Source organism: Pyrus communis, chromosome 8 (genome assembly GCF_963583255.1).
Source record: "Pyrus communis chromosome 8, drPyrComm1.1, whole genome shotgun sequence".
Lineage (NCBI taxonomy): Eukaryota > Viridiplantae > Streptophyta > Magnoliopsida > Rosales > Rosaceae > Pyrus > Pyrus communis.
In genome coordinates this window covers 25,595,383-25,622,431 of record NC_084810.1, presented here as the reverse complement: position 1 = coordinate 25,622,431, position 27,049 = coordinate 25,595,383, and the positions used below count along the sequence as shown (strand labels likewise).

At 39.3% G+C, this 27,049-nt stretch overlaps 1 protein-coding gene and 1 pseudogene across 4 annotated transcripts; both read left to right on the top strand.

Annotated features, from left to right (window-relative positions):
• The first annotated feature begins 1,026 nt into the window (after positions 1-1,026).
• Positions 1,027-20,319, top strand: LOC137742124 (putative disease resistance RPP13-like protein 1). 4 transcript variants are annotated; one of them, XM_068481882.1, is made up of 5 exons: positions 1,027-1,325; positions 1,409-1,527; positions 1,732-6,052; positions 7,115-7,567; positions 19,952-20,319. In XM_068481882.1, exon 3 carries the CDS (start codon positions 1,796-1,798, stop codon positions 5,996-5,998), a length of 4,203 nt encoding a protein of 1,400 aa, XP_068337983.1. In that variant the 5' UTR covers positions 1,027-1,325; positions 1,409-1,527; positions 1,732-1,795; the 3' UTR covers positions 5,999-6,052; positions 7,115-7,567; positions 19,952-20,319. The 4 variants fall into 4 exon arrangements, with proteins under 4 accessions (XP_068337983.1, XP_068337985.1, XP_068337982.1 ...); XM_068481884.1 differs by lacking the exon at positions 19,952-20,319 and adding an exon at positions 7,738-7,848 and having other exon boundaries at positions 1,772-6,052; XM_068481881.1 differs by lacking the exon at positions 19,952-20,319 and adding an exon at positions 7,738-7,848.
• Positions 20,320-20,585: 266 nt separating this feature from the next.
• Positions 20,586-26,406, top strand: LOC137742126 (putative disease resistance RPP13-like protein 1; annotated as a pseudogene).
• The last annotated feature ends 643 nt before the right edge of the window (positions 26,407-27,049 follow it).

The window sequence follows — 27,049 nt, the reverse complement described above, 5'->3', positions numbered from 1 at the left end:
GATAATTTCCCGACTGATTGTAGTTGAGAAGAGTAACAAGTTCCATTTGCAGAAGGCCATTTGCCTTAGCTATTGAGTAATTTGGTCATCACCTCCTGCTTTCTCGTTTCTTAGGCGCAGCCACTTTGGTCGGCACTGGTTTTAGTTTAACTTTTAACCTCATTCTCCTCAAGGATGATAAGTGAATGCTAGAAATGTATGTATTTTGGTATGGGGTGTTGTAGGATTATGTATATATAGAGCAATCTTTATTGCCTTTATTCTTCCTCTTTTGGTCAATTTGCTTATTCACGATCATACACCAAAAGATTGAACATCGAATCATATACTTGTTTTCTAAAAATAAAAGTTTGCAACCCTGGATTTAATTTATTGGGGAAGTTGGTTGTCATCGAAAAGTTTAGTGCTTGTTAACGTACAAGATTTTGTAGAGCATTGCAGCTCATGAACTAATTGCAGCCTTCATATGAACCGATGTGATTTACTTCGTTACGGTAATTTCCCAAAAAAAAAAAGGGACAGAGGACCCGTGTACCCGGCCTTAACTGGCCCGTCATGTTTTTTTTTTAAGCAGGTTTGGTCCAGTTCCTTCAAATTTGGGTCCAACCCGGCCCGTGCCCATGTCTAATACAAGTTTCTAACTTTTCTTGTTTGTGGATTGTCGTGGGGATTCTGGAATTGCAACTTTTCTAGCGTGTTCTGTTGGTGGAATACTGATACAATTGCAAACCTAATTCTTTTAAAAAAATTGTTTGTTTTGTAGCTTCTTATCGTCTAAGTTTTGTTTTAGAGGCGTTTGGTCATATGTCATTTTTTTTTTGTGTATTTTCGTTATCAAGATAAGTAAATTTTATGTCATTCTTTCATTTGGTGTAACTTTTTTTTTTTCATTTTAATAAAATTTCCTTGTCCCACCAAGGTTCTACCAGAACAAAATGACAAATGAAAAATAATCTACCCAAAATTCATCTAAATTATGAAAACGGAGAAGAATTTAGACCCAAAACACGATAGTTTGAAGAGAAAAACCTTATCCCAAGATAACCCACAATTTGTGATATTTCACTCCATCATGAAAATCCTGCTCAGTTTTCATTCCTTAAACATCTATTCAGGATATGGTAAGTAAAGCGTGGAGATTAGTTACAGCCCCTTGTGACTAAACGATGGTAAAAGGAATTAGCATAGCAAATTGAATTATTGCAGAGCTCTAAGTCTTTTGTGGTCTGGAATCTGGATTCGTTGACTTTCATAAGCGATCAGATGAGTTCGATGGAAACAAGTCCCTTCATCTTCATGATCATCTGAAAACTTCAATTGATGCAGTAAGTTCTTCTTCCAACTATATCTATATGGGAAATCCATTATTTATTCGTTATTTATTTCATTTCCTTCATCTTAATTGCAGCTGAATATATATATGGTTTCATGTTCAACACTTTGTTAATTGCACTAAAGTTTTCAACTTCAACTGAAATCTGATCCTCGGACGCAAGTATCCTCTCCTCGTGATCTGACGACTTCCATGTAAGTTCTTGCTACACATCCGCTCCTATATCCATGCGAGTTTCTGAGTTCTGTAACTTGTAGAGTCCTACTTTAAGATTTTAACATGTAAAAAGCATATGATTTTTAACATACCCGATTGAGCCCCTGTGTAGCCGGTTGGACGGTTATGGAATTGCATAAATTTGTATACAATAATTAGTTTCATCTGTTTTAATTGTGCAGCTATGACTACTTGTGAGTCTTGATTGGTATTGCTTAACAGATCAAACTTCCAATTCAAGAAACTATGGCGGCAGACACTTTTCTTGTGGCATTCCTCCAAGTGCTGGTTGACAAGTTGGCACAACGCGAGGTCTTCAAGTACTTTGGACTCGTAAAGGGCATCGATCAGAAACTGAAGAAGTGGAGTGCCACCTTGTCTGCAATTGGAGCAGTGCTGAATGACGCGGAGGAAAGGCAACTGACGGCTGAGAGCAACGCACTGAAGCTCTGGCTCGATGATCTCAGGGATTTGGCTTTTGATGCGGAAGACGTGTTGGATAAATATCATACTAAAATGTTGAAACGTCAGCTACAACATGCTCATTCCATCACAACAAGCAAAGCATGGAAATCGATTCCTCATCGTGTTTTCAACTTCAAAATGAACTTGGAAATACAGAAGATTACTGAGCGATTACAAGAGATATCTGAAAGAAAAGACCAGCTTAGTTTGAAAATTGATACTGGGACGTTGACTACAAGGGCACATCAACACATATCGCCTAGTTCTAGTCTACCAGATGGACCTGTGATTGGAAGGGCAGAGTACAAAAGGAAGATTGTTGAGCTGCTGTCAAAGCAAGAGCATCGTGCTGTCAATTTCGATGTAGTTGCAATTGTTGGTATGGCTGGAGTCGGAAAGACAACACTTGCCGGACAAGTACTCAAAGATATTGTTGCAACCCAAATGTTTCAACCAGCCGTTTGGGTGTGTGTATCTGACGACTTCAACCTTCAAAGAGTGACAAAGCAAATTCTTGAATCAATCACATCTCGACAATGTACCACAGAAGATCACAATAAGGTTCAAGATGATCTGCATAAGGAGTTAGCTGGGAAGAAGTTTTTAATTGTTTTAGACGATGTTTGGAAAACGTGTAGCTACAGAGAATGGATGAAGCTGCAGTCCCCTTTTCGTGATGGAGCACAAGGAAGCAAGATAGTTGTGACAACACGTGATACAGATGTTTCAAAAATGATGGGAGCTGCCACGCTGGTTCACAATTTGGTGCCTATGGAAAATCATTTTTGTTTGCAAGTATTTGAGCAGCATGCATTCTTAAATTCTAACGACAAACCGCCAAATTACGAGTTACTTAAGGAGAAAATTGTTGCAAAGTGTAGGGGATTGCCTTTGGCCGCGAGTACCCTCGGTGGTGTTCTACTTCGTAAAGAAATAGACGAATGGGAAGAAATATTGAACAACAAGTTGTGGAGTCTCTCAAATGAGCATGACATACTTCCCGTGTTGAGACTAAGTTACTTTTATCTTCCTTCACATTTGAAAAGATGCTTTGCCTATTGCTCAATACTTCCAAATGACTATGAATTCGGGGATGTGCAAATGATCCTTCTGTGGATGGCCGAGGGTTTGATTCTTTCTCGACCAGAAGATAATAAGCAAATTGAAGATTTAGGTGCTGATTATTTTCGAGAGCTCGTATCTAGGTCATTGTTTCAAAAGTCAACCAAAAATACTTCAAAATATGTGATGCATGACGTCATTGGTGATTTAGCACGATGGGCAGCTGGAGATATTTGTTTTAGATTGGAAGATAAGCAAAATGATGATGGTGTACAACTTCGATGCTTTCCAAAGGCACGCCATTCGTCTTACTTTATGGGTCACTATGATGGGGCTAAAAGATTTGAGGCATTTTCTGAAGTGAAGTGTCTGCGAACCTTCTTGCCACTAAGAAAGGGTTCTGGCTACAATTATTTAAGCCATCAGGTCACTTCTGATTTATTGGCAAAATTGCAGTACTTGCGGGTGCTTTCTTTTAATGGCTATAGAATAACTGAGCTGCCAAACTCAATTGGTGATTTGAGATATCTACGGTATCTTGACCTTTCCTACACAGCTATAACTAGTTTGCCTAAATCGATAAGTACTCTTTACAACTTGCAGACATTGATATTGGAACGCTGTTCCTATTTGAAGTCATTGCCTGTAGACATAAGTAATCTAATTAATTTGCGCCATCTCAACAACTCAGATGTATCTTGGTTGGAAGGAATGCCTCCAAAACTAGGTAGATTGGTGAATCTCCAATCTTTGCCTAATTTTGTGGTCAGTGGGAGAAGTGATCAATCAGGAATAAGAGAGATAGGGCCTCTATCGCATCTCCGAGGGACATTGTGCATCTCAAGATTGGAGAATGTGACTGATGTCGAGGATGCTCAGAGGGCCAACTTAAAATACAAGGTGAAGCTTGATTCGTTGGTCCTAAAATGGTCTCATCCAAGCGACACAAGAGAAATGGAATCTGCTGTGCTTGACATGTTAGAGCCTCATAGAAAGATCAAGGAGCTCACCATCCAGAGTTATGCCGGAAAGGAATTTTCATCATGGGTTGGAGGTAATTTGTTCTCTAATATGGTGCTTGTGCGCTTAGAGGAATGTAACAATTGTTTGTCGTTGCCACCGCTCGGACAATTGCCTCTACTCAAAGAACTTTATATTAGAGGAATGAATGCAGTGGAAAGTGTTGGTGCTGAGTTTTATGGAGAGCGTAACTTGCCTTTTCAGGTATTAGAGACTCTTGAGTTTGTGGAAATGCAGCATTGGAAAGAATGGCTTCCTTTCCAACTGGATCACGGAAGTGGTGTTTTCCCTTACCTGAAAACACTCTTAGTAAAACAATGTTCTAAACTGGAGGGTAAGCTGCCAGAGAACCTCAATTCTTTAGCTAAGCTTGAAATTGTTGAATGTGAAAAATTAGTGGTTTCGACTGCCAACTACAAACAACTTCGTCAATTAAACATTGACGGTTGTGAAGTGTTGGTGCATACAGCTGCTAAGGTTGAGTTTGAGTTATTAGAGTCCTTGTGGCTTTCAAGCATTTCAGAGGTGATGTCTCTGCAAACAGGGGAATTGTTCAACAAGGGATTAACCAAGGTTAGAGATTTGAAGATTAATGGATGTGAGGAGGTGACGTCTTCATTGAAGAATGAGGGTAGATTATTGCAGCAGTTGACTTCTCTTGGCCGTTTGGAAGTTGAAGACAACTCTCCTCTTGTTGAAGAATTGGGAAAAGAAGCAGAGGAATTGCAAATATTGGAGTGCAGGATTGAATGTTTGGAGTTAAACAAGTGTGAAAATCTTTTGAAGGTACCAAAAGGGTTAAATCAGTTGTCATCTCTTCAAAAGCTTGGCATACACGAATGTTCACGTCTAGTTTCTTTCCCAGATGTTGGTCTGCCACCTTCTCTTAAAGACATCGAGGTGGCATTGTGCGATTCATTGATATATCTTGCAAAATTCCAGATTCCCCAAAATCTCAGAAGAATAGAGATAAGAGAGTGCAAAAATTTGAAATCACTAGTAGATGAGGAGGCTGTTGGTTCTTCTTGGTCGTCTTATTCTCATAGTTGTCTTGAGCACTTGTTTATCGATAGATGTGAATCTCTGATGTCGTTATCATTGAGTGGCCAGCTTCTCAGGACGCTTAAACACCTTCAGACATGCAGATGTGAACAACTGGAGCGAATCGCACAGGATGGGTTCTTCTGCGACAACACTAATTACTGTCTTGTATATTTTAGGATATGGAAGTGTGAAAATCTGAAATCCTTACCGGATGGTTTATGCCACCTCAGCAATCTTCAAAAGCTACACATTCAAGAATGTGGAAGTCTTGTTTCCATCCCGAGACTGAGTGGGGGGAGAAGACCCTCCAACCTGAGAGATATCTCCATCACCTATTGCGACAAATTGGAGGCGTTGCCCGAAGACATGCACAATCTCAACTCTCTTGAGGAATTGAAAATCGACTACCGTGAAGGTTTGACATTTCCTCCCAACCTCACATATCTTGTAATTCGGAAGGTCAAGAGTTGTAAGTCATTGTGGGAGTTGGAGTGGGGGTTGCACAGACTCACCTCTCTTAGCAAGTTGGGGATCTATGGCGATGACCCGGATATGGTGTCGTTTCCACCCGACATGATCCGCATGGAGACACTCCTCCCCAAATCTCTCACTCGTCTCGCAATACATAGCTTCCTGAATCTGAAGAAACTGAGCAGCAAGGGCTTTCAATTCCTCACCTCCCTTCAATCTCTTCAACTCTGGAATTGTCCAAAGCTAGCATCCATTCCAGAGGAGGGTCTGCCTCCTTCACTTACGCAACTTTGGATCGCTGGGTGTCCTGTGCTAAAAGAGAGATGTCAACCAAGAAAAGGATGCTACTGGCACAAAATATCCCACATCCCTTCCATACAGATATAGATTTTAAGATGATTTGAAGCTGATGGTCGATTCGATCCCATTCTCTAGGTCCAGGTATCATCTTCTCAAGGAATGTTTTATTATTATTATTATTATTATTATTGTCATCTTTCATGCAAGATCTATTCTAACTCTTAGAGTAAAACTTAAATTTTAGATTCCAAACCTATACCAAGTGGCTTCAACTCTTGAGGCAGATATGAGTTTTAGGGCAAATTTAATTCATAATTTAGTGGGTTGGCCCACCAAATATGTGTGTTTTTCTTTTAATTTTATATTTATAAATTCATTGAATCCAACGGATAAGATCAAATATGATTAAATCTAACGATAAAGAATAAAAACATTCTTTCCTTTTTGTTTTCTCCTTTTTCGCATTTCTTCTACTATATCTATTGGTTAGTTTCGCTTTATTTTGTTAAATTCTATAGATAAAAAGATTACATGTACATAAGGAGAAAATTAAAAGATTTAACTGACCAAATTTAAATCCAACGGCTAAAATAATTAGAAAAATTCTTTCATGTGTTTCATATTCTTTCATAGTATTCCACAACTTTCATGAGGTTGGTTTAGTAATTTTTTTAATATTTATCAGAATCTTAATATTTTTCCAATATTTTCATGTCTTTCTTCTCTCGCGTTCCTTGCAACACTAGTGTATTTGGAGCCCGTGGGATCTCAGATCGAGTTGAGTGAGCAGGATAGTTTTGTTGAATTTGAATATGATTTCCTGGCCTTGGAGGTAGAGGACTTGGAAAACTGGGAATCTGGTGAGGTGGAAAAGAAATGCAGGAAATGATTTGATCTTGAGGGGACCATTTGGATCTCCACATGGCCAATCCTTGGATTTGATTAGTAATGCATGTCTGGGATCATCGAGAAAAAATTAAAGTGCATATTTGAAAGTCCCATGAAAATTGAGTTGCCTTATTATCCTCCATAAATATTTAATAGGTGGCTTCAACTTGTCATAAGGAGTTTGATAGTGATTCATTTGTTTTTTAATTGTATCATTGTGAATGTGAGCATTCTGGGATATTTTTCTTTTCTTTGTTTCTTCTTTTTCTCAAATGACTTGATTCAGTATTTTGACCTATTTGTGCTTTCTTGCAGGGAAGAGGGACATCAAAGTGAAGGCCCTAGAGGCAGCTGAAGCTGCAAAGCGTCTTGCAGAATAGAAAGAGAATGAACGCAAGATGAAGAAGGAAGCCTTGAAACTTGAGCGGTAAAGAGTGGAGCAGGAGAATATGAAGCAGTTGGAGCTGCAGGAAAAAAAAGAAAGAAGAGAGGAAGAAAAAAGAGGCTGATATGGCATCAAAGAAGGGACAAAGGGAAGACAAAGAAAGGAAGGTGAAGGAAAGAAAAAGAATGCGTGTTGAAGCACGTAGACAGCAGAGAGAACATGAATACAGAATTCAGATAGAGAAATGGAGAAATGGAGAATTCAATTGGCATTACAAGTCAAGAGCAGTCTTATGACATCTCTCCATATAAAGAATCAGACGATGAAAATGACGATGATGACAATGTCATACCAAATGGTAAATTTATTCCTTCATGGTCAAGGTATGTTTTTCAATTGTTATATATGAAATATGGTTTAGATCTTCAAATTTATGGAGCATCACAGTCATCTCGGTGATATGTATTTAGCAAAAGCCATAGGTGTACCCTTTGAAACTGTCAACTCGGCTGGGCTCTAAAATAATCTGTTGTTTGGTTCTTGTTTTGTACAGTAAAAACTGCCTGGCTTTTGCCGTTTCTTGCCAGAATAGAGCAGACCCAGCGACGATCTTCCCCACAGAAAGCTTTTGCTGCATCTCTGAAGGTACTTTTATGGTTTAAAGCCATGGTCTTAGTAGCTATTGCTTTGGCATTTTCGACTAGTCAATTTTAAGATACTGCTGGACTAAGTTCCAATATGCTCATTTGCAGTCCGCTTGCCCCAAAACCATCAATTAAACAACAGCAGAATGCGATAAACTCTATTCAGTATATTCTTCAGTAACAAGTGCTTCTGGTCAAGAATGTTAGAAAGTCAATGTAACTAGATAGGAATGTTTTATTTAATTGATTTGTAATTGATACTTTCTGTTATCGTATTCCTAGTTTCTAGGTCTTCTTGTTGTACATGGAAAGGTATTGTATATATTGAGCATTCTATCAATGAAAGGAATTATTCTGGCTAAATACAGTTTTCACATGGTATCAGAGCAGGTTCCAAACCCTAGCTCTTTTCTCCGCCGAAACCACCAGAACCTTTTTTTCGTTCGTTTTCCTCCTTCTCCATGGCTGACAGCGACAACACCATTATCAAGAAGGGCGACGGCGAGAGTTTTGCCGACCCTTATTTTCTTCATCCTTCAGATCATCCTGGTTTGATTTTAGTCTCCAAAAAATTGACTGGGGACAACTACAACACTTGGTGCCGAGCTATGGAGATTTCTTTAGGTGCCAAGAACAAAATTGGTTTTATTAACGGCAAGGTGAACATGCCATCTGAAACAAAGCAACCCGATGCTTACGCCGCATGGCAGAGGTGCAATAACATGCTACTTGCATGGATCATCAATTCCATTGAATCTGATATTTCATATTCAATTCTTTACTTGAAGACAGCCTATGAAGTTTGGGAAGATCTTCGGGAAAGATTTTCTCAAAGCAATGCTCCACGAATTTTTCAGCTTCAAAGAGAGATTGCCTCTCTCACCCAAGGCCAACAATCTGTGGCTGTTTATTACACAAAATTGAAGGGTCATTGGGATGAGTTAGCATCCTATAGTTCTTCAACAATCTGCACTTGTGGCGCACAACATGAAACCAATAGACTTATGCAGTTCTTCATGGGATTGAATGAGTCTTACAGTGCTATTCGTGGACAAATCCTATTAATGAATCCACTTCCCTCCTACCGACAAACGTCTTCCTCGATCATCCAAGAAGAAAAATAACGGGAGTTAGGCACTGGATCCCGCAGTCTAACTGAACCAGCAGCCATGGCGGTTCGCCATCAGCAGCAATCTTACAAGAAACAGCACCAACAGTCGCAGACCAGCAGCAACAGTCGACCTCCTCTTCACTGCTCTTACTGCGACGCTAAGTATCATACCGTTGAGACTTGTTGGCAGAAGAATGGTTATCCACCGGATCATCCCCGTCACAATCCCAACAAGACACGCAACTCCAAACAAAATGGTGGTGGCAGCGGCTTCTCTCGTGGAAGTTCTTCTGCTTATCACGTTGCTTCTACTCCCACCATCAAGGATCTTCAAGCTGCTGTGCCCAACCTGTCCGAGAAACAATATGCAGACATCTTTTCTGCCTTGACTTCCAAGAATGACAAACCACAAGCTGCGAATGAAGCATCACAAGCCCATGCCGCTCTTACTTCTCCACCACCCTCAGGTTTGTTTCCGCTTGTTCCCGGTCGATGAATCATCGACAGCAGAGCAACGGATCACATCACTTGCTCGTCTAGTTTATTGACAAATTCCATTAACAATACCACTTTGCCGCCTGTCTCACTGCCTAGCGGAGAGAAGGCTTCTATTACTTCGATTGGCAATATTCAATTAAGTGATTTACTACAATTGAAAGATGTTCTATGCGTGCCTTCTTTCCAAGTTGATTTATTATCTGTTGGAAAAATTACAGATGGGTTACATTGTTCAGTGACTTTTTTTCCCTCTTGGTGCATTTTACAGGACTTGATTTCGAAGGTGACGATTGGTGCTGGTAAGCGACGGGGCAATCTCTATTACCTTGTGGCGTTGGCTTCTACTTCCTCTCTGCAAAACCGACCCTCCTGTCACCTCATTACCGTTTCTGCTGACCTTTGGCACCGCCGTCGGGGGCATCCTTCTCTTGGGCGTCTACAATATTTAGCAAATAAAACCTTAAATTTCCCTTTTGATTCCAGTCATCGTTGTCATGTTTGTCTGTTGGCGAAACAAACTCGCCAACCTTTTAGTCGTAGCTCCATTTCAACTTCTAGTTTTTTTGAACTTTTGCATTGTGACATTTGGGGTCCTCATAAGACTGCCTCCCTTACTGGTGCTCATTATTTCTTAACTATCGTTGATGATTTTTCTCGTTTCACCTGGGTTTTCTTAATGCGACACAAACATGAAACACAACCTACCCTCAAAACTCAATTTCACGCCAAAATCAAACAAATTAGAGTCGATAATGGGGGTGAATTTTATTCCATGCGGGATTTCTTCTCTGACAATGGGATCATTTATCAACACTCTTGTGTTTACACACCACAACAAAATGGTGTTGTAGAACGCAAGCATCGCCACATCCTAGAAACTGCCCGAGCTTTGCGTTTTCAGTCTCATTTACCAGTTAAGTTTTGGGGGGAGTGTATTCTCACCGCCACTTATCTCATAAACCGTCTCCCTACACCATTACTTTCCAGAAAATCACCATTTGAGATACTATACAACAAACCACCTTCTTATTCCCATATGCGTGTTTTCGGTTGTCTTACCTATGCCACGTCTGTCCATCCTTCCTCCAAGTTCTCTCCGAGGGCTCATCGATGTGTTTTTCTTGGTTATCCCCCAGGTCAAAAGGCTTATAAGCTTTATGATCTTGAGACACATAAAATTTTCACCAATCGGGATGTTATTTTTCTTGAAGACACATTTCCTTTTGATCCATCCACCACCGTTGCACCCTCCCCTCCCTTATCCGATTTACCTCATTCCACACCTTTACCCATCCCACTTGATCCCATCACCCTTGACCATTCCACCACTACTCCACTAGATATTGTCCCCCACACTTCCACACCGCTTGACCCACCGCTTGACCCATCCCCACCGCCTGACTCATCCTCACATCCTCCCACCTTTCACCCCCTCACAGACCCCCCCCCACGGACCCCACCCCTGACCTTCCTATTTCTACTCAACCCACCCGTTTTTCCACACGTCACAAGGAGCCCAATGTTCGTCTCCGTGACTACGTTTGCTCGCAGGTGATGCTGCCCCCACTCCAATCTTCGTCGCCTTCGTCATCCGGTTCCACCAAAGGTACTCGTTATCCCATTTGTAATTCTATTTCCTATCACAGATATTCACCATTGCATCTTTCTTTTGTTGCTCACATTAGTCGAAGTGTAGAACCTTCTTCTTTTGCAGAGGCTCTTCAAGACCCTCATTGGCGCGCAGCTATGGATTCCGAACTTGAGGCACTTTCTTCCAACAATACCTGGACTCTTACTCCGCTTCCTCCCGGCAAGCGTCCCATTGATTGTCGGTGGGTCTACAAAATCAAGCATAATGCTGATGGTTCTATCGAGCGTTACAAAGCTCGTTTAGTGGCCAAAGGATTCACTCAAGCCGAGGGGATTGATTATCATGACACTTTCTCTCCCACCGCCAAAATGATCACAGTTCGCTGTCTACTTGCTCTTGCCGCTGGTCAAGGGTGGTCTCTTCAACAATTTGATGTTCATAATGCCTTTCTTCATGGCGACCTTCAGGAAGAAATTTACATGTCCCATCCTCCTGGTCTTCGACGTCAGGGGGAGAACCTTGTATGCCGCCTCAACAAGTCCTTATATGGTCTCAAGCAAGCCTCTCGACAGTGGTTTGCAAAATTCACAGAAGCTATCCTTGCCGCTGGTTTTACTCAGTCCAAAGAAAATTATTCTCTCTTCACCCAAAAGAACGGTACATCCTTCACAGCTTTGTTGATTTACGTTGATGATATTATTATTACGGGCAACAATTTAGATACCATTAATGCTCTCAAACGGTTTCTTCATACTCGCTTTCGTATTAAGGATCTTGGCAATCTGAAATATTTTCTGGGTATTGAAGTTTCTCGTTCAAAAAGAGGACTATGTATTTCACAAAGAAAGTATGCCCTTGAAATAATCAAGGATTGCGGCCTTTTGGGTGCAAAACCAGTAGGATTTCCAATGGAGGAAAACAAACTTTTAGATAAAGGTGAATTACTCAAAGACCCATCTTTGTATCGAAGATTGGTTGGACGGTTGATTTATCTTACCGTTACTAGACCAGACATCACATACTCCGTGCATGTACTCAGCCGTTTTATGCATCAACCGCGTCAACCACATATGGATGCAGCACTTCGAATTGTGCGGTATTTGAAGTCTGCACCAGGTCAGGGCTTATATTTTCAGTCAGATAATAAGTTAACTTTGAGAGCCTTTTGTGATTCGGATTGGGCTGGTTGTCCGATAACTCGACGTTCTACGACTGGGTATTGTATATTCTTGGGGAATTCGTTGATTTCGTGGAGGACTAAGAGGCAGAAAACGGTCTCACTTTCTAGTGCTGAAGCCGAATATAGGGCTATGGCTGGAACATGTTGCGAGCTCATTTGGTTACGGTATTTGTTAACAGATTTGCATGTACCCATTTCAGGACCTGCCATTATGTCTTGTGATAACCAGGCAGCATTGCATATTGATGCTAATCCTGTCTTTCATGAGAGAACACGTCACATAGAGATGGATTGCCATTTCGTTCGGGACAAGATTTTAGACGGCTCTATAGCTACTCGATATGTCAGTTCTTCTCAACAATTGGCAGACATATTTACAAAGGCCTTAGGCAAAGAAAAATTTTCATCCATGTTGGGCAAGTTGGGAGTTCTTGACATCCACTCTCCAACTTGAGGGGGAGTGTTAGAAAGTCAATGTAACTAGATAGGAATGTTTTATTTAATTGATTTGTAGATACTTTCTGTTATCGTATTCCTAGTTTCTAGGTCTTCTTGTTGTACAAGGAAAGGTATTGTATATATTGAGCATTCTATCAATGAAAGGAATTATTCTGGCTAAATACAGTTTTCACAAAGAAGAGGTAATGATTACCTTTATTCTCCATTTTCCTTTCCGTGCTCTAAACTACATTTGTGCTGGCAGTTTGGTTGTTAAAGGAGCTATTTTCCTTCCGCAAAATGTAAAATGCCTTTAGTTACTGCCTATCAAAACCAAAATACTAGTAATAATTGGTTTTTGTTTCTCGTTGCCTATTTTCAAAGTCTATTTGTGAACAGTTTCTTGAGCAGGCGACACCCTTTCAAGCCGAAATGTAATTCTTATCTCAGATAATTTCCCGACTGATTGTAGTTGAGAAGAGTAACAAGTTCCATTGGCAGAAGGCCAATTGCCTTAGCTATTGAGTAATTTGGTCAGCATCTCCTGCTGCTTTCTTGTTTCTTTGGCACCGCCACTTCGCCTGCCACTGGTTTTAGTTTTAACCTCATTGTCCTCAAGGATGATAAGTGAATGCTAGAAATATATGTATTTTGGTATTGGGGTTTTGTAAGGGTATGTATATATTGTTGACAAATCAATGAGATCTCAATCAGAACAAATCCCTAATTATTTGTTTACTTAGCTTTTTTATGTATTTGCCTAGTTGGGAAGTCAACTCCAATTTCTATGGAGTCGATTGTGCATATCAACTGTATATATTTCTCCTTCACGTATCAATGAAATACACAACTATTCCATTCAAGCATTCTCTTCTTGGCACCAGAGCCTAGGTTTTGAGAAAAAACACACAAAAAAAAAAAAAAAAAAAAAGGGAGACGAGACCGTGCTCTGTACGGAAAACCATAACTACCAGCCGCGCAGAAAACTTGTGCAGCACCGTCCGACCAGCGAGCGACGCCATCGTTGCTGACCTGAGAACCCGAACTACCAGCCACGCACCCAGTTGTGCAGTGCGCCGTCGTTGCTGATCCGAGTTCACCGAGCCGCTCCCTGCATCCACCACCACGAACTGAGATTCAACCCGCTGCCTGAAATTTGTCCTAGATTTCGACCTGCGAATCTGTTTTGCGTGCCCAGATTCGATTGAACCCAGACTCTGACCCACTTGTTGCTGATTGAAGAACAGCAGGAAAAAGCTTACTGTTGCGAAATAGGAAAAAAGGATTGCTGTGCTGTTGCGAAAAAAAGGGAAAAAACTTGCTGTTTGAAGAAAAGAAAATGAGGATGGACGGGTGAAGAAGTAAAGAAAGAAGAAAAAAAGAAAAAAAAAATAGAAAAAGGGGAGGAAGCAAGAAAACAGGAAAAAAAGAAAGAAAAAAATGAAATTTGTTGACTTTTGTCACTGTTTGTCTTATAGGACCTTTGTTTGGAAGTTTCGACCTTATCATTACACATACACGTCGCACCAAATTCATCCAGAGCAATGGTAGTCCACTCGTGCACTGATTGCAAAAAACAAGGTAGCTTCTGAGTTTACATATAACGATGGTAATGCTTTAAAGGTTTCTGTATTTGTTACGAATAATATATGAATAATTGATTCTGGTACTATTGAACATATGACTTGTGCTTCTAGATAGGTATAAACCCTAAAACCATCCACCAAAATTGTCGTGAGTGTTGTCAATGGTAATGTTGTCCCCATTATTAGGGAAGGCACTGTCTCCCTTTCCGATACCTTTAATCTTGATTCCGTACTTGTTGTTCCTTCTCTTGACTATAATTTATTATCAGTTGCTCAACTCACTGTCGCCCTACATTGCTTTGTGATTTTTTGGCCTTCTTTTTGTGTTTTCAAGGATATTCGGACTTGCAAAACGATTGGTTATGGTATTAGGAAGGGCAAACTCTATTACTTGGAGGAGCTGACATCAAACAGTACCGGAATGTTGACTCAAGCTCTTGTAGTGGAAGGATCTTAGGGGGAGAAGAATAAAGCTTTAGAGGTTTGGTTATGGCATCGTCGACTTGGACATGCTTCTTTCGGTTATTTACGGAGGTTGTTTCCTAGCTTGTTTGTTAAGCATGATGTTTCTAACTTTAAATGTGGTATTTGTGAACTGGCTAAAAGTCATCGTACTTCGTTTCCGCCCAGTATGACTAAAAGTTATGTTCCTTTTATGATAATTCATTATGATGTTTGGGGACCATCTAAAACTGCCACATTTGGTGGGGCTCATTGGTTCGTTACTTTTATTGATGATTGCACACGTATGACTTGGGTTTGTTTGATGAAGTCCAAAAATGAAGTTACTTCTTTGTTTCAACGATTTCACAAAATGGTGCGAGTACAATATAAGTTACAAAAAACAGGTTCTCAGGAGTGATAATGGCGGTGAGTATGTGAACAATGAGCTTCATGCATTTCTTGATCATCATGGTATTGTTCATTAATCTACATGTCCAAACACTCCTCCACAAAATGGGATTGCAGAACGTATGAACCGTCAGCTTCTGGAAGTTGTTCGTGCTTCCTTGCTTGAGGCTCGTTTTCCGTTATCCTATTGGGGAGAAGCTCTCACTTCAGCTGCATATCTCATTAATTGTGTTCCATCTCGATCGGTTAATTTTCAGACACCGTTTCAGGTTCTTGCCTCCCATGTCGATGCTCCTGCAGTTCCCAATCTCCCACCTCACGTGTTCGATTGTGTGGCATTCGTTCATCTTCATAAAGCAGCAGAGGAGTAAGCTTGAACCTCGAGCCTTGCGATGTGTGTTTGTGGGGTATGCATCACATCAAAAGGGATACCGATGTTATCACCCTCCAACGAAAAAGTTGTTCGTCACTGTGGATGTTGCATTTCATGAGAATGATATGTACTATGTCAACGTTGAGTCTTCACTTCAGGCGGAGAATCAGACAGAAGTTCAAACTCTTGATTATAGTATTCTGGATATAGTTATTGTGGATGATTTGGATTCAAGTGGTGATGTCTCGGAGACAAGTGGTGATCATTCACATGAAAGTAATGTGAATGACTTGGAATTAAGTGGTAATTCATTGGAGACAAGTGATGATCATTCACATGAAAATAATGTTGAAAACCTTGAAATAGATGAGCCTACGTCGCCGAATAGCTCACTACCAACGTCTGCACCACCAGTTTCCTCGCTACCCTCACAGTTGGCCTCACCATCTTTGAGCCCCAATAACCATAATCAATCGCCTTCAATTTCAGATGCACCACCACCACCACCACCATGTTGTCTCCCTAACCGTGTCAACCGAGGTATTCCTAAACCCACTTACGAAGCTGATCCTAAGTGCAAAACTAGGTATTTGGTGAATAAGCCCAACCCTGAGTCCAATGTGTTATATCTGTTAAGTAATTATGTGTCTACCAGTCACCTGTCAAACTCAAATAAGTCATTTGTGTATCAATTATCTACTGTATCTATTCTTAACAATGTGCAGGAGGCTTTAGCTGATCCACGTTGGCAAGCAACAATGAATAAAAAGTTGAAGTCTTTGAAGAAGAATGCTACTTGGGAGATCACATACTTGCCAACTGGTAAGAAACCTGTGGGATGCAAATGGGTTTATACTGTGAAGTATAAAGCTGATGGGACGGTGGATCGCTTCAAGGCAAGACTAGTAGCAAAATGGTACACTCAAAAATATGGAATCGACTATACAGATACATTTGCACTTGTGGCCAAGATTAACATATTTCAAGTTTTGTTGTCCTTGGTTGCAAATCTCAATTGGCCCTTACAGCAATTCGATGTGAAGAATGCTTTCTTACATGGAGATTTGACATAAGAGATTTATATGGATCTTCCACCAGGATGTAATACTCCAGATAAATACAAAAGGAAGGTGTATAGGTTGAAGAAATCTTCATATGGTTTGAAGCAATCCACTCAAGCATGGTTTGGACGATTCACAAAGTCAATGAGAGCATTTGGTAAAAGATGAAATGTGAAGCTTACTGCACTTATTGTGTATGTAGATGATATGGTGGTAATAAAAAATGATCCAGAAGAACGTGCGGCCTTACAAAGATACTTGTTTACTGAATTTGAGATGAAAGACCTTGGATCCCTGAAATATTTTTTAAAGATTGAGGTATCGAGAAGCAATTCAGGAATTTTCTTGTCTCAGAGAAAGTACATTATTGATTTGATGCATGAAACCGGCATGTCAGCTTGTTAGCCAGTATCTACACCATTAGAGGAATGATTAAAGCTTTGTGTTGATCCAAATCAAGTACCAGTTGACAAAGGGAGATACCAGAGGTTAGTAGGCCATTTAATGTACTTAGCACACACAAGACCGGACTTTGCTTATCCCTTAAGTGTTGTGAGTCAATACATGCATGATCTCGGAGAACAACATATGAATGCAGTGATGAGGATTTTGCGATATTTAAAGGGAAGTCCAGGGAAATGGATTTTGTTTAAAAGAAATAACCATCTTGGAGTTTAAGGTTATACTGATGCAGATTGGGCAGGTTCAGTTAATGATAGGCGCTCAACATTAGGTTACTTTACATTTGTTGGGGGTAACTTGGTTACATGGAGGAGTAAGAAGCAGAATGTGGTTGCCTGTTCGAGTGCAGAAGCCGAATACAGAGGAATGGCCCTTGGAATTTGTGAAATTTTGTGGCTAAAACTTCTACTGCAGGATTTGGGGATTAAAAATGATCAGCCTATGAAATTATTTTGTGATAATAAAGCCGCCCGTGACATTGCACATAATCCGGTACAACACGATAGAACGAAGCATGTTGAAGTTGATAGATTCTTTATCAAGGAAAAAAAGGAAAAATAATTGAAGTACCATCAATTAGAACGGAGGATCAGTTGGCAGATATTCTCACAAAAGCTGTTTCAAGTCATAAGTTTTCAAGTTTCTTGGACAAGTTGGGCATGAGTGATATATATGCACCAACTTGAGGGGGAGTTTTGACAAATCAATGAGATCTCAATCAGAACAAATCCCTAATTATTTGTTTACTTAGCTTTTTTATGTATTTGCCTAGTTTGGAAGTCAACTCCAATTTCTATGGAGTCAATTGTGCATATCAACTGTATATCTTTCTCCTTCACGTATCAATGAAATACCCAAGTATTCCATTCAAGCATTCTCTTCTCATAAAGCAATCTTTATTGCCTTTATTCTTCCTCTTTTGGTCAATTTGCTTATTCACGATCATACACCAAAGGATTGAACACCGAATCATATACTTTTTTTCCAAACATAAAAGTTTGCAACTCTTGAAACATGTATGACTTTGCTACACGACTCGTATAGAGAAGTCCATATTAGGTTAGATTACAAAATTTGCACTTAAAAGGCTGCATACTTGGTTTAAGTTAAGTTGACTACAGTGGTGTGATCATTTTTTTGCACCTAAGTTCGAATTTCCACCCATCTTTGTAGTTTAGATGAACTTAGTATAAATTATCCTATAATTTGTAAAAAAAAAAAAACCAGTTCATGAATAAATCGATGTAATGTGTTTAAATGCAAAACTTGAGCGAGACATCAACGGAATGATGTGATACTATCTCCACCACAAATTTGCTACACCAACTAGTATAGGGCCTCATATCGGCTTGAATATGTCTAAGAGGACGCTTAGACATCATTCCGTCCGATATGAGGCCCTATACTAGTTGGTGTAGCAAACTTCCAATTGCTTAAGCTCAAAGTGACAAACTTCCAATTAGGTAAGCTCAAAGTTTAAAAATTGTCAATTGAGTTAGCTCATATTTCACCCCCTTTCTGATTAATGAAGGGCACCATATAACTTTTCACAGATACAATTTGTCAAAACGTGTCTATTTTGATTAATTACCCTTGTATTATTCAAGCAATGTGATATCAAAATGATAGTTTACTTGCTCTATAAAAATTCTTGGTGGCCGTAATACTTCAGACTATACAGAGTCATTCAAAACATGAATAACAATTGCCATGCGTTTTCCTGGTCTGCCGAATGATCAACTTTGTCTTCTTGTCCTTTGTGTTGTGTTAAGGTAGCTGCTGCATTGTTGCCCCCTTTTATAGATAAACGAAGGGCACTACTAACCCCCACATATGTTATAAATTTAATTAAAAAAGCAGCTTTACAAAGCTAAATCAAAAGTGCCACAATTTGTCAAAAGATATTTACAGTAAGTCTATGACTAATTTTCTCGAATAAGTGATATCATGATAACAGTATACTCGTTTTAATACCATTACACTTGAGATTAGGTACATGAATCAATTATTCAAAACATAAAAGTTTTTCTAATTTTTTTTCTTTGATGCTAAGTTTCTCATCACGCTTTATTGTGTTATATTTGAAATTTGACTCAATGATAAACTAGACAAGTGATTCTAGAAAGAATGCAACTTATTAACTTTTCTTGCTTGTGGTCTGTCATGGGGATAGTGGAATGCAACTTTTCTAGCATGTGATGTTGGTGGAATTCTGACACAATTGCAATCCTAATTCTTTTAAAATTTGTTTGTTTTGCAGCTTCATATCTTTTATGTTTTGTTTTAGAGAGGCTTTGTCTCATATTTTTTTATTTATGTATCTTTTTTTAACGAGAAGTAAAGTTTATGTCGTTCTCTAACAAAGTTTAATTTTCTTATATCAAAAAAATTCCTTGTACCACCAAGATTCTATCAAAACAAAATGACAAACGATAAATGATCTACATTAAATTCATCTAAATTATGAGAAGAACTAGGATTTGAACTCAAAATATAGTGGCAATCCACCACTTATAATACTTCACTCCATCATAAATATTACTCAATTTTCATTTCTTAAACATCTATTCATGGAATAGGCTTTTTAACCAAAATAGTTTCTGAGATTTGCATAACTTATCACTTTGGTATCTGAGATTTGAAATCAATAGTAGTGGTCTCTAAGATTGTCTACCATCAATCATTTTGGTCATTCCGTGAAACATTATGTTAAATAAGAATCAAAATGACAAAAATACCCCTAATTTAATAAACAATATGCCAAAATGATATGACAAAAATTAAAGGTATTTTTATCATTTTATTCTTATTTAATGGAAATATTTCACATAATTATCAAAATGATTAACGATGAACAACCTTAGAAATTTAAAATCTCATAAATCAAAATGATGAATTATGCAAAGCTCAATAGGCATTTGACTAAAACAAAAACCTTGGGCATATGGTAAGTATAAGTGTGGATTTACAGCCCTTGTGACTAAACGCTGAAAAAGCTGAAGTAGGACGCATGGTTGGCAACTTTGGTAAAATCTGGCGTCGGTAGGATAAAGAGCCCTTGGTATGTTTGCCAATTGCCATGCGTTTCCTGGTCTGCCAAATTATCAACTTTGCTTTCTTATCCTTCCAGTTGTGTGGCTCACGACAAAAGGTGCATTTTTCTCATCAACATAAATTATGGTGTACGTTTATCATCTATTTTAAATTTTGTCATGTATCTTTTATCTAATTTTAGTTAATTTTTATATTAAATATATTTTTTTTAATTTTGAAAAGTATTAAGAAAAAACAAAAATGATCCCCTTTTTTCTTCTCTATTTTGTTCCCTCTTTCTATTAAAGTTAAAAAACAATTGACACAATTTTCTCAAACTGAAAAGAAAAATACAACTAGGACATAGGAGATAAGAAAGCAATCAAAATGATAAAACAATATGACCCCACGAAAAATAAAGAGAGGAAAAAGAGGAATCTAACTTTCCTTTTGGGCACAAAGAAGACGACTTCGTTATGGTCTTTCAACACCTAATTATTGCAGCAAATTGAAGAGATCTAAAGCAGTCCAGATCTGTGGATTTTAATTATCTATGGAAACAAGTCCCTTCATCTTCATCTTCATCATCATCTGAAAACTCCAACGCAGTAAGTTCCTGTTGCAACTATATATGCCAAATCCATTATTTATTTATTTAATTTTTCTTCAAGTTTGTATGTTTTTTAATTAATTATTTCATCAATAACCAGCTATATAATTTGTGCACTTTTCAGGCTTAATTATTCCATCGTTCAGTCTGGATTTGTTGTTCATAAGTGCAAACAAGTGCCCTCATGACCTGATTGACTCCCATGAAACAGCTTCTTGCTACAGATCATGTCCAATATTCGTGCAAGTTCAAGTCTTGAAAAGTAGGATTGCAAGGTAATCCCAAAACTGCCCATTTATTTGTTCAACATGTTAAAATTTAAGAAAAAATAATGTATACTAATATATGATTTTTGCAATCATATATGGTATGTTTTATTGTGGTTTTTTACTTAAAGAGTAATGCTAGAAAAACCACATATTTATACTATATTAGTTTATCATCTCATATTTATACACTACTATAGTATAAACATGTGGTTTTTGTAGCATTACTCTTTTAAGTAATAAAGCAAAATGAAACATACCATATATGTCATCTCATATTTATTTTTTATTGGAACATATAATATCAAGTTATTAGAGTACTTGGTAGTACTATATTAGGGACTGTATACCTGGCGAGATGGTTATGATGTAGACAACCTTGATCTGAATCCATCCCGTTGCCATCTCTAGTCCCAGGTTGTCACCTCTAGAAATGCTTACTAGGAGTCCATTAATTGATTATTTCACTTTGTATATGATTGCGCAGGCATCAATAATTACTTCTCATCATTTTAATTTGTGCAGTTGTGACTATTTCTGAGCCCCAACAGATCAAGCTTCCAACTTTCCAAGAAACTAGTCTTTGACTGTTACTCTTCCCGAACGGAGTCAGCTTCCAATGTAATTTCTTAATAGTCAACTGAATAATACATTAGTTGTTTTTTCATTTTACTTGAACTACTTTTTATTCATTTGTTTCTTCGCTTAATTTGTGCAGTTCTGCACCTCAATATTGCTCAAGGACGGTTCATTCACTATTTCTTCGACTGCTTGGAGTTCTCTTCGCTCTTAACATGGCACTCGGAGAGGTTTTTCTTGCGGCGTTTCTACAGTTGCTGCTCGACAGGTTGACTCGTCGCGAGGTTCTCAACTATTTTGGAAACTTCCGGGGCGTTGGAAAGAAGCTGGACAAGTGGAGGGCCACGTTATCTACAATCGCAGCGGTGCTGAGCGACGCCGAGGAAAGACAACTGACTGACCATCTTGTAAAACTGTGGCTCGATGATCTCAGAGACCTGGCTTATGATGTCGAAGACATGTTGGACAAATTTGCCACTCAAATGTTGAAGCGTATGATAGAGGGACGTGTCAGTGCGAGCAACAAGGTGCGGAACTCACTTTTCAAAATTAAATTCAATTGGGATATGAACTCCGAAATGAAGAAGATTATGGAGCGGTTGCAAGACATATCTGCACGGAAAGTTGAGTTTGGTTTGAAAGATACTGGGACATCTGCTAAGGAATCGCGAAGTCTACCAAGTTCAGACGTGTTAGATGAAAAGCTTCTTGTTGGAAGAGATGGTGACAAAGGGGAGATTATTGAATTGTTGTCCAGAAAATACGAGCGTGCAGGTGCTGTCAATTTTGGTGTAGTTGTTATAGTTGGCCTGCCAGGAGTTGGGAAGACGACAGTTGCTCAACTTGTATTCAACAACAAAGATGATGCCATGAAGGAGTTTGAGCTCAAGGTCTGGGTATCTGTGTCTGATGACTTCGATGTGGTGCGAGTGACAAAGGCAATTCTTCAATCAATCACATCCCAACCCGTTCAAGTGGAGGAGTTTAGTAAAATGCAGCATGATTTGAGTGAGCAATTAAGAGGAAAAAAGTTTTTAATTGTTTTAGATGATATATGGGACAAAGATGACTATGATCTATACGATCTCTGGACAAGACTTCAATCCCCTTTTGGCGTCGGAGCAGGAGGAAGCAAGATAATTGTGACAACCCGTGACAGGAATGTTGCAAAGATTACGGGAGCCGCTGGAGTTCATAATTTGGATTGTATGGCAGATGATGATTGTATGGAAATATTTGAGCGACACGCGTTCGGGGAAATTAATAACGGAAAACCAGTAAATTATGAGGTAATTCGGACGAAAATTGTTGGAAAATGTTGTGGATTACCATTAGCTGCAAGAACTCTCGGTGGTCTTTTACGTCGCCAAGAAAAAGAAGAGTGGGGAGAAATATTGGACAACAAATTATGGAATCTAGCAGATAAGAGTGGCCTTCTTCCTGTACTAAAGTTGAGCTATCACTATCTTCCATCACATTTGAAGATGTGTTTTGCCTACTGCTCAATACTTCCAAATGACTATGAATTTGGGGAGAAGCAGCTCGTCCTTTTGTGGATGGCAGAGGGTTTGATTCAACAAAAACATGACGACAATAAACAAATGGAGGATTTGGGCCGCGACTACTTTCGAGAGCTATTAGCAAGGTCGCTGTTTCAAGAATCAAGCAAAAACAATTCACGATATGTAATGCATGACCTCGTTAATGATTTAGCACGATGGGCAGCAGGTGAAATATGTTTTAGATTGGAAGATAAGCAAGGTGATAACTTGCAAAGCACTTGCTTTCGAAGGGCTCGCCATTCGTCTTTCATTGCTGGTCAATTTGATGGAGTTATGAGATTTGAGGACTTTCCAAAAGCTGAACGTTTGCGAACATTCCTGCCACTTTCACTCTCAGATTCCAGTTGGGGCCGTAATTTGTCTCGTCAGGTTACCTTTGATTTATTGCCAAAATTGCAGTACTTGCGGGTGCTCTCTTTTAATGGCTATGGAATAACTGAGCTGCCAAACTCAATTGGTGATTTGAGATATCTACGGTATCTCGACCTTTCCTACACAGCTATAACCTGTTTTCCTAAATCAACAAGCACTCTTTACAACTTGCAAACGTTGATATTGGAAGGTTGTTATAAATTGAAGTCATTGCCTGCGGACTTGAGCAATCTAATTAAGTTGCGCCATCTCAACAACTCAGGTGCATCTTCGTTGGAAGGAATGCCTTCGCAACTAGGTCGATTGACGAATCTACAATCACTGCCTCTTTTTGTGGCGAGCGAAGGTAGTGATCAATCTGGGATAAGAGAGATAGGGCCCCTATCACAGCTCCGAGGGACATTGCGCCTCTCAAGATTGGAGAATGTGACTGATGTCGAGGATGCCAGGAGGGCCAACTTGAAATGCAAGGAGAGGCTTGATTCGTTGGTCCTAGAATGGTCTCATTCAAGCGACACAGGAGAAACTGAATCCGATGTGCTTGACATGTTGCAGCCTCATACAAAGATCAAGGAGCTCACCATCAAGAGTTATGCCGGCAAGGAATTTTCATCATGGGTTGGAGGTTCCTTCTTCTCTAATATGGTGCTTGTGCGCTTAGAGGAATGTAACAATTGTTTATCGTTGCCACCTCTCGGACAATTGCCTCAACTCAAAGAGCTTTATATTAGAGGAATGAATGCAGTGGAAAGTGTTGGTGCTGAGTTTTATGGCGAGTGTGTCTTGGCTTTTCCGCTGTTAGAGATTCTCGAGTTTGTGGATATGCAGCATTGGAAGGTGTGGCTTCCTTTCCAACTGGATCACGGAAGTGGTGTTTTCCCTTGCCTGAAAAGGCTTTCAATCGAAAAATGTTCCAAGTTGGAAGGAAAGCTGCCAGAGAACCTCGATTTGTTAGCCGAACTTGAAATTGTTGAATGTGAGGAATTGGCGGTTTCGATTGCCAACTACAAACAACTTCGTCAAATAAACATTGACGGTTGTAAAGTATTGGTGCATACAGATGCTAAGGTTGAGTTTGAGTTATTAGAGTCCTTGTGGCTTTCAAACATTTCGGAGGTGATGTCTCTACAAACAGGGGAATTGTTCAGGAAGGGATTAAGCAAGGTTAGAGATTTGAAGATCAGTGGGTGTGAGAAGCTGACGTCTTCATGGAAGAATGAGGGTAGATTATTGCGGCGGTTGACTTGTCTTGGCCGTTTGGAAATTGAAGACAACTCTCGTCTAGTTGAAAATTGGGAGAAGAAGCAGAGGAGTTGCTGCAATTGGAAATATTGGAGTGCAAGCTTGAATGTCTGGAGTTGTTTAAGTGCGAAAATCTTTTGAAGCTACCAAAAGGGTTAAATCAGCTGTCGTCTCTTCAAGAGCTTCGCATATACAAATGTTCATCTCTAGTTTCTTTTCCAGATGTTGGTCTGCCACCTTCTCTTAAAGACATCGACATTATATCGTGCCATTCGTTGATATATTTTGCAAAATTCCAGATTCCCCAAAATCTCAGAAGAATAAGGATTGAAGATTGCAAAAGTTTTAAATCATTAGTAGATGAGGAGGAATGTGAACGACTGGGTTTAATAGCACCGAACGGGTTCTTCAGCGACAACACCAATCACTGCCTTGAAAGTATTAGGATCTGGAATTGCCAAGATCTGGAATCCTTACCGGATGGCTTATGCCACCTCAGCAATCTTCAAAAGCTAGATATTCAAGAATGTGGAAGTCTTGTTTCCATCCCGAGACTGAGTGGGGGGAGAAGACCCTCCAACCTGAGATGTATCTGGATCAGAGAATGCGAGAAATTGGAGGCGTTGCCCGAAGACATGCGCAATCTCAACTCTCTTGAGGAATTGAGGATCGACTACCGTGAAGGTTTGACTTTTCCTCCCAACCTCACGTTTCTTGAAATTAATAAGGTCAAGAGCTATAAGTCATTGTGGGAGTTGGAGTCGGGGTTGCACAGACTCACCTCTCTTGTAATCGATGGTGAAGAAGACCCGGATACGGTGTCGTTTCCACCCGACATGGTACGGATGGAGACGCTCTTCCCCAAATCTCTCACTCGCCTCTATATAGACGGCTTCCCGAATCTGAAGAAACTGAGCAGCAAGGGCTTTCAATTCCTCACCTCCCTTCAATCTCTGTATCTCTCCAATTGTCCAAAGCTAGCATCCATTGCAGATGAGGGTCTGCCTCCTTCACTAGAGAGACTTGTCATCATTGGGTGTCCAGTGCTAAAAGAGAGATGCCAACCAGGAAAAGGACGCTACTGGCACAAAATATCCCACATCCCTTCCATACGGATAAATGGCAGGGAGATATGAAGCTGATGGTCCAGGTATCATTTTCTCGAGGAATGTTTTAATATTAATAATATTATTATTATTATTATTAATCATGTTTATTCTTGTAAAGTAAAGTAATCCACAATATTTGGTTTGGGTCAAGGTTTTGGGGGTTGAGGAGTGGCTGCTTTGGGAGGCCTTCAATTGGCGACAACTTGGATATTTCTCGGCCAACGTTTATTCTCATGGATTCCTATATTTGCTTTTTTTCTTTTTTTTTTTGGGTAAACAATTGGTATGTTTGCTTGGTCCCTTTTCACTGATTTGTATTATAACTTTATAAATGTGCTACCTTTTCTCCTAAGTATGGAGTTTTTCCCATTCAGTTTTTTCCCAGCAAGATTTTAACCAGGCCACTTAAACCTGATATTTTATTTTATTTTATTTTAGCAAATTTTGACTTATGAGCTAGTATTGCATTTTATTTAATGCACCGAGAATAAGCAATCAATAAAGAAATGGAAATGCATGGGGCTCGTTGTTGAAGTTGTGTTGTCTCTAGTCTCTAAATGATGATTAGATTCTCAAAAAGTTGTGTTAGTTTTGGTATACTGACTTGACCACTTTTTGACGTGGGAATTAGTTTCCCGATGTGGAATGATGACCGCTAAATGACTTCCTTTACTACGTCTTGTCTTCCTGAAAGTAGAAAATACGTGCCAACGAATTTTGGTAAATCAAATCGTTATACCAAGCTTTCATCACTTATTCAAAAAGTGCATTATTCATTGGTGACGATTATGCGTTTTAATTGAGTTCTAAGGAAAATAGAGGGTAGTAATACATCAGTACTAAAAAGTGAATTTGTGAAAAAACTGGTTCGATTTTATTCATGGATTTAATGTAGGATTGTGTCTCTGCAATTTTCCATTTTTTTATTGGACTCTCAATTTTATTCCAAGCGCACAAACCACGTCAGGGCTGACGCCGACTTAATGGCGATACGAATCATCTTTCCGTTCCCGTCAGCAAAATAACACCGTTCATCCCGAAACAAAAACCGTTAAAGCCTCATATTCTTTCCCAGATTTCACAATACAATTTAGGCCCATTTCTGGCCTAACGTCTCTCTCTCTCTGCTTTCCGAGTCATTTCATTTTCCCGGAAAATAAAAAAGTTCTTTCTTCTTTGACCGAATTCATGTTGGTACGTAATCTCTTTCTTCAATCCGAATATAAATTCTTAATCTTTTGTATGGCTTTATTTGGTTTTTGTTTAAATTTAATCTTTGTGATGCTTATTTGCTGT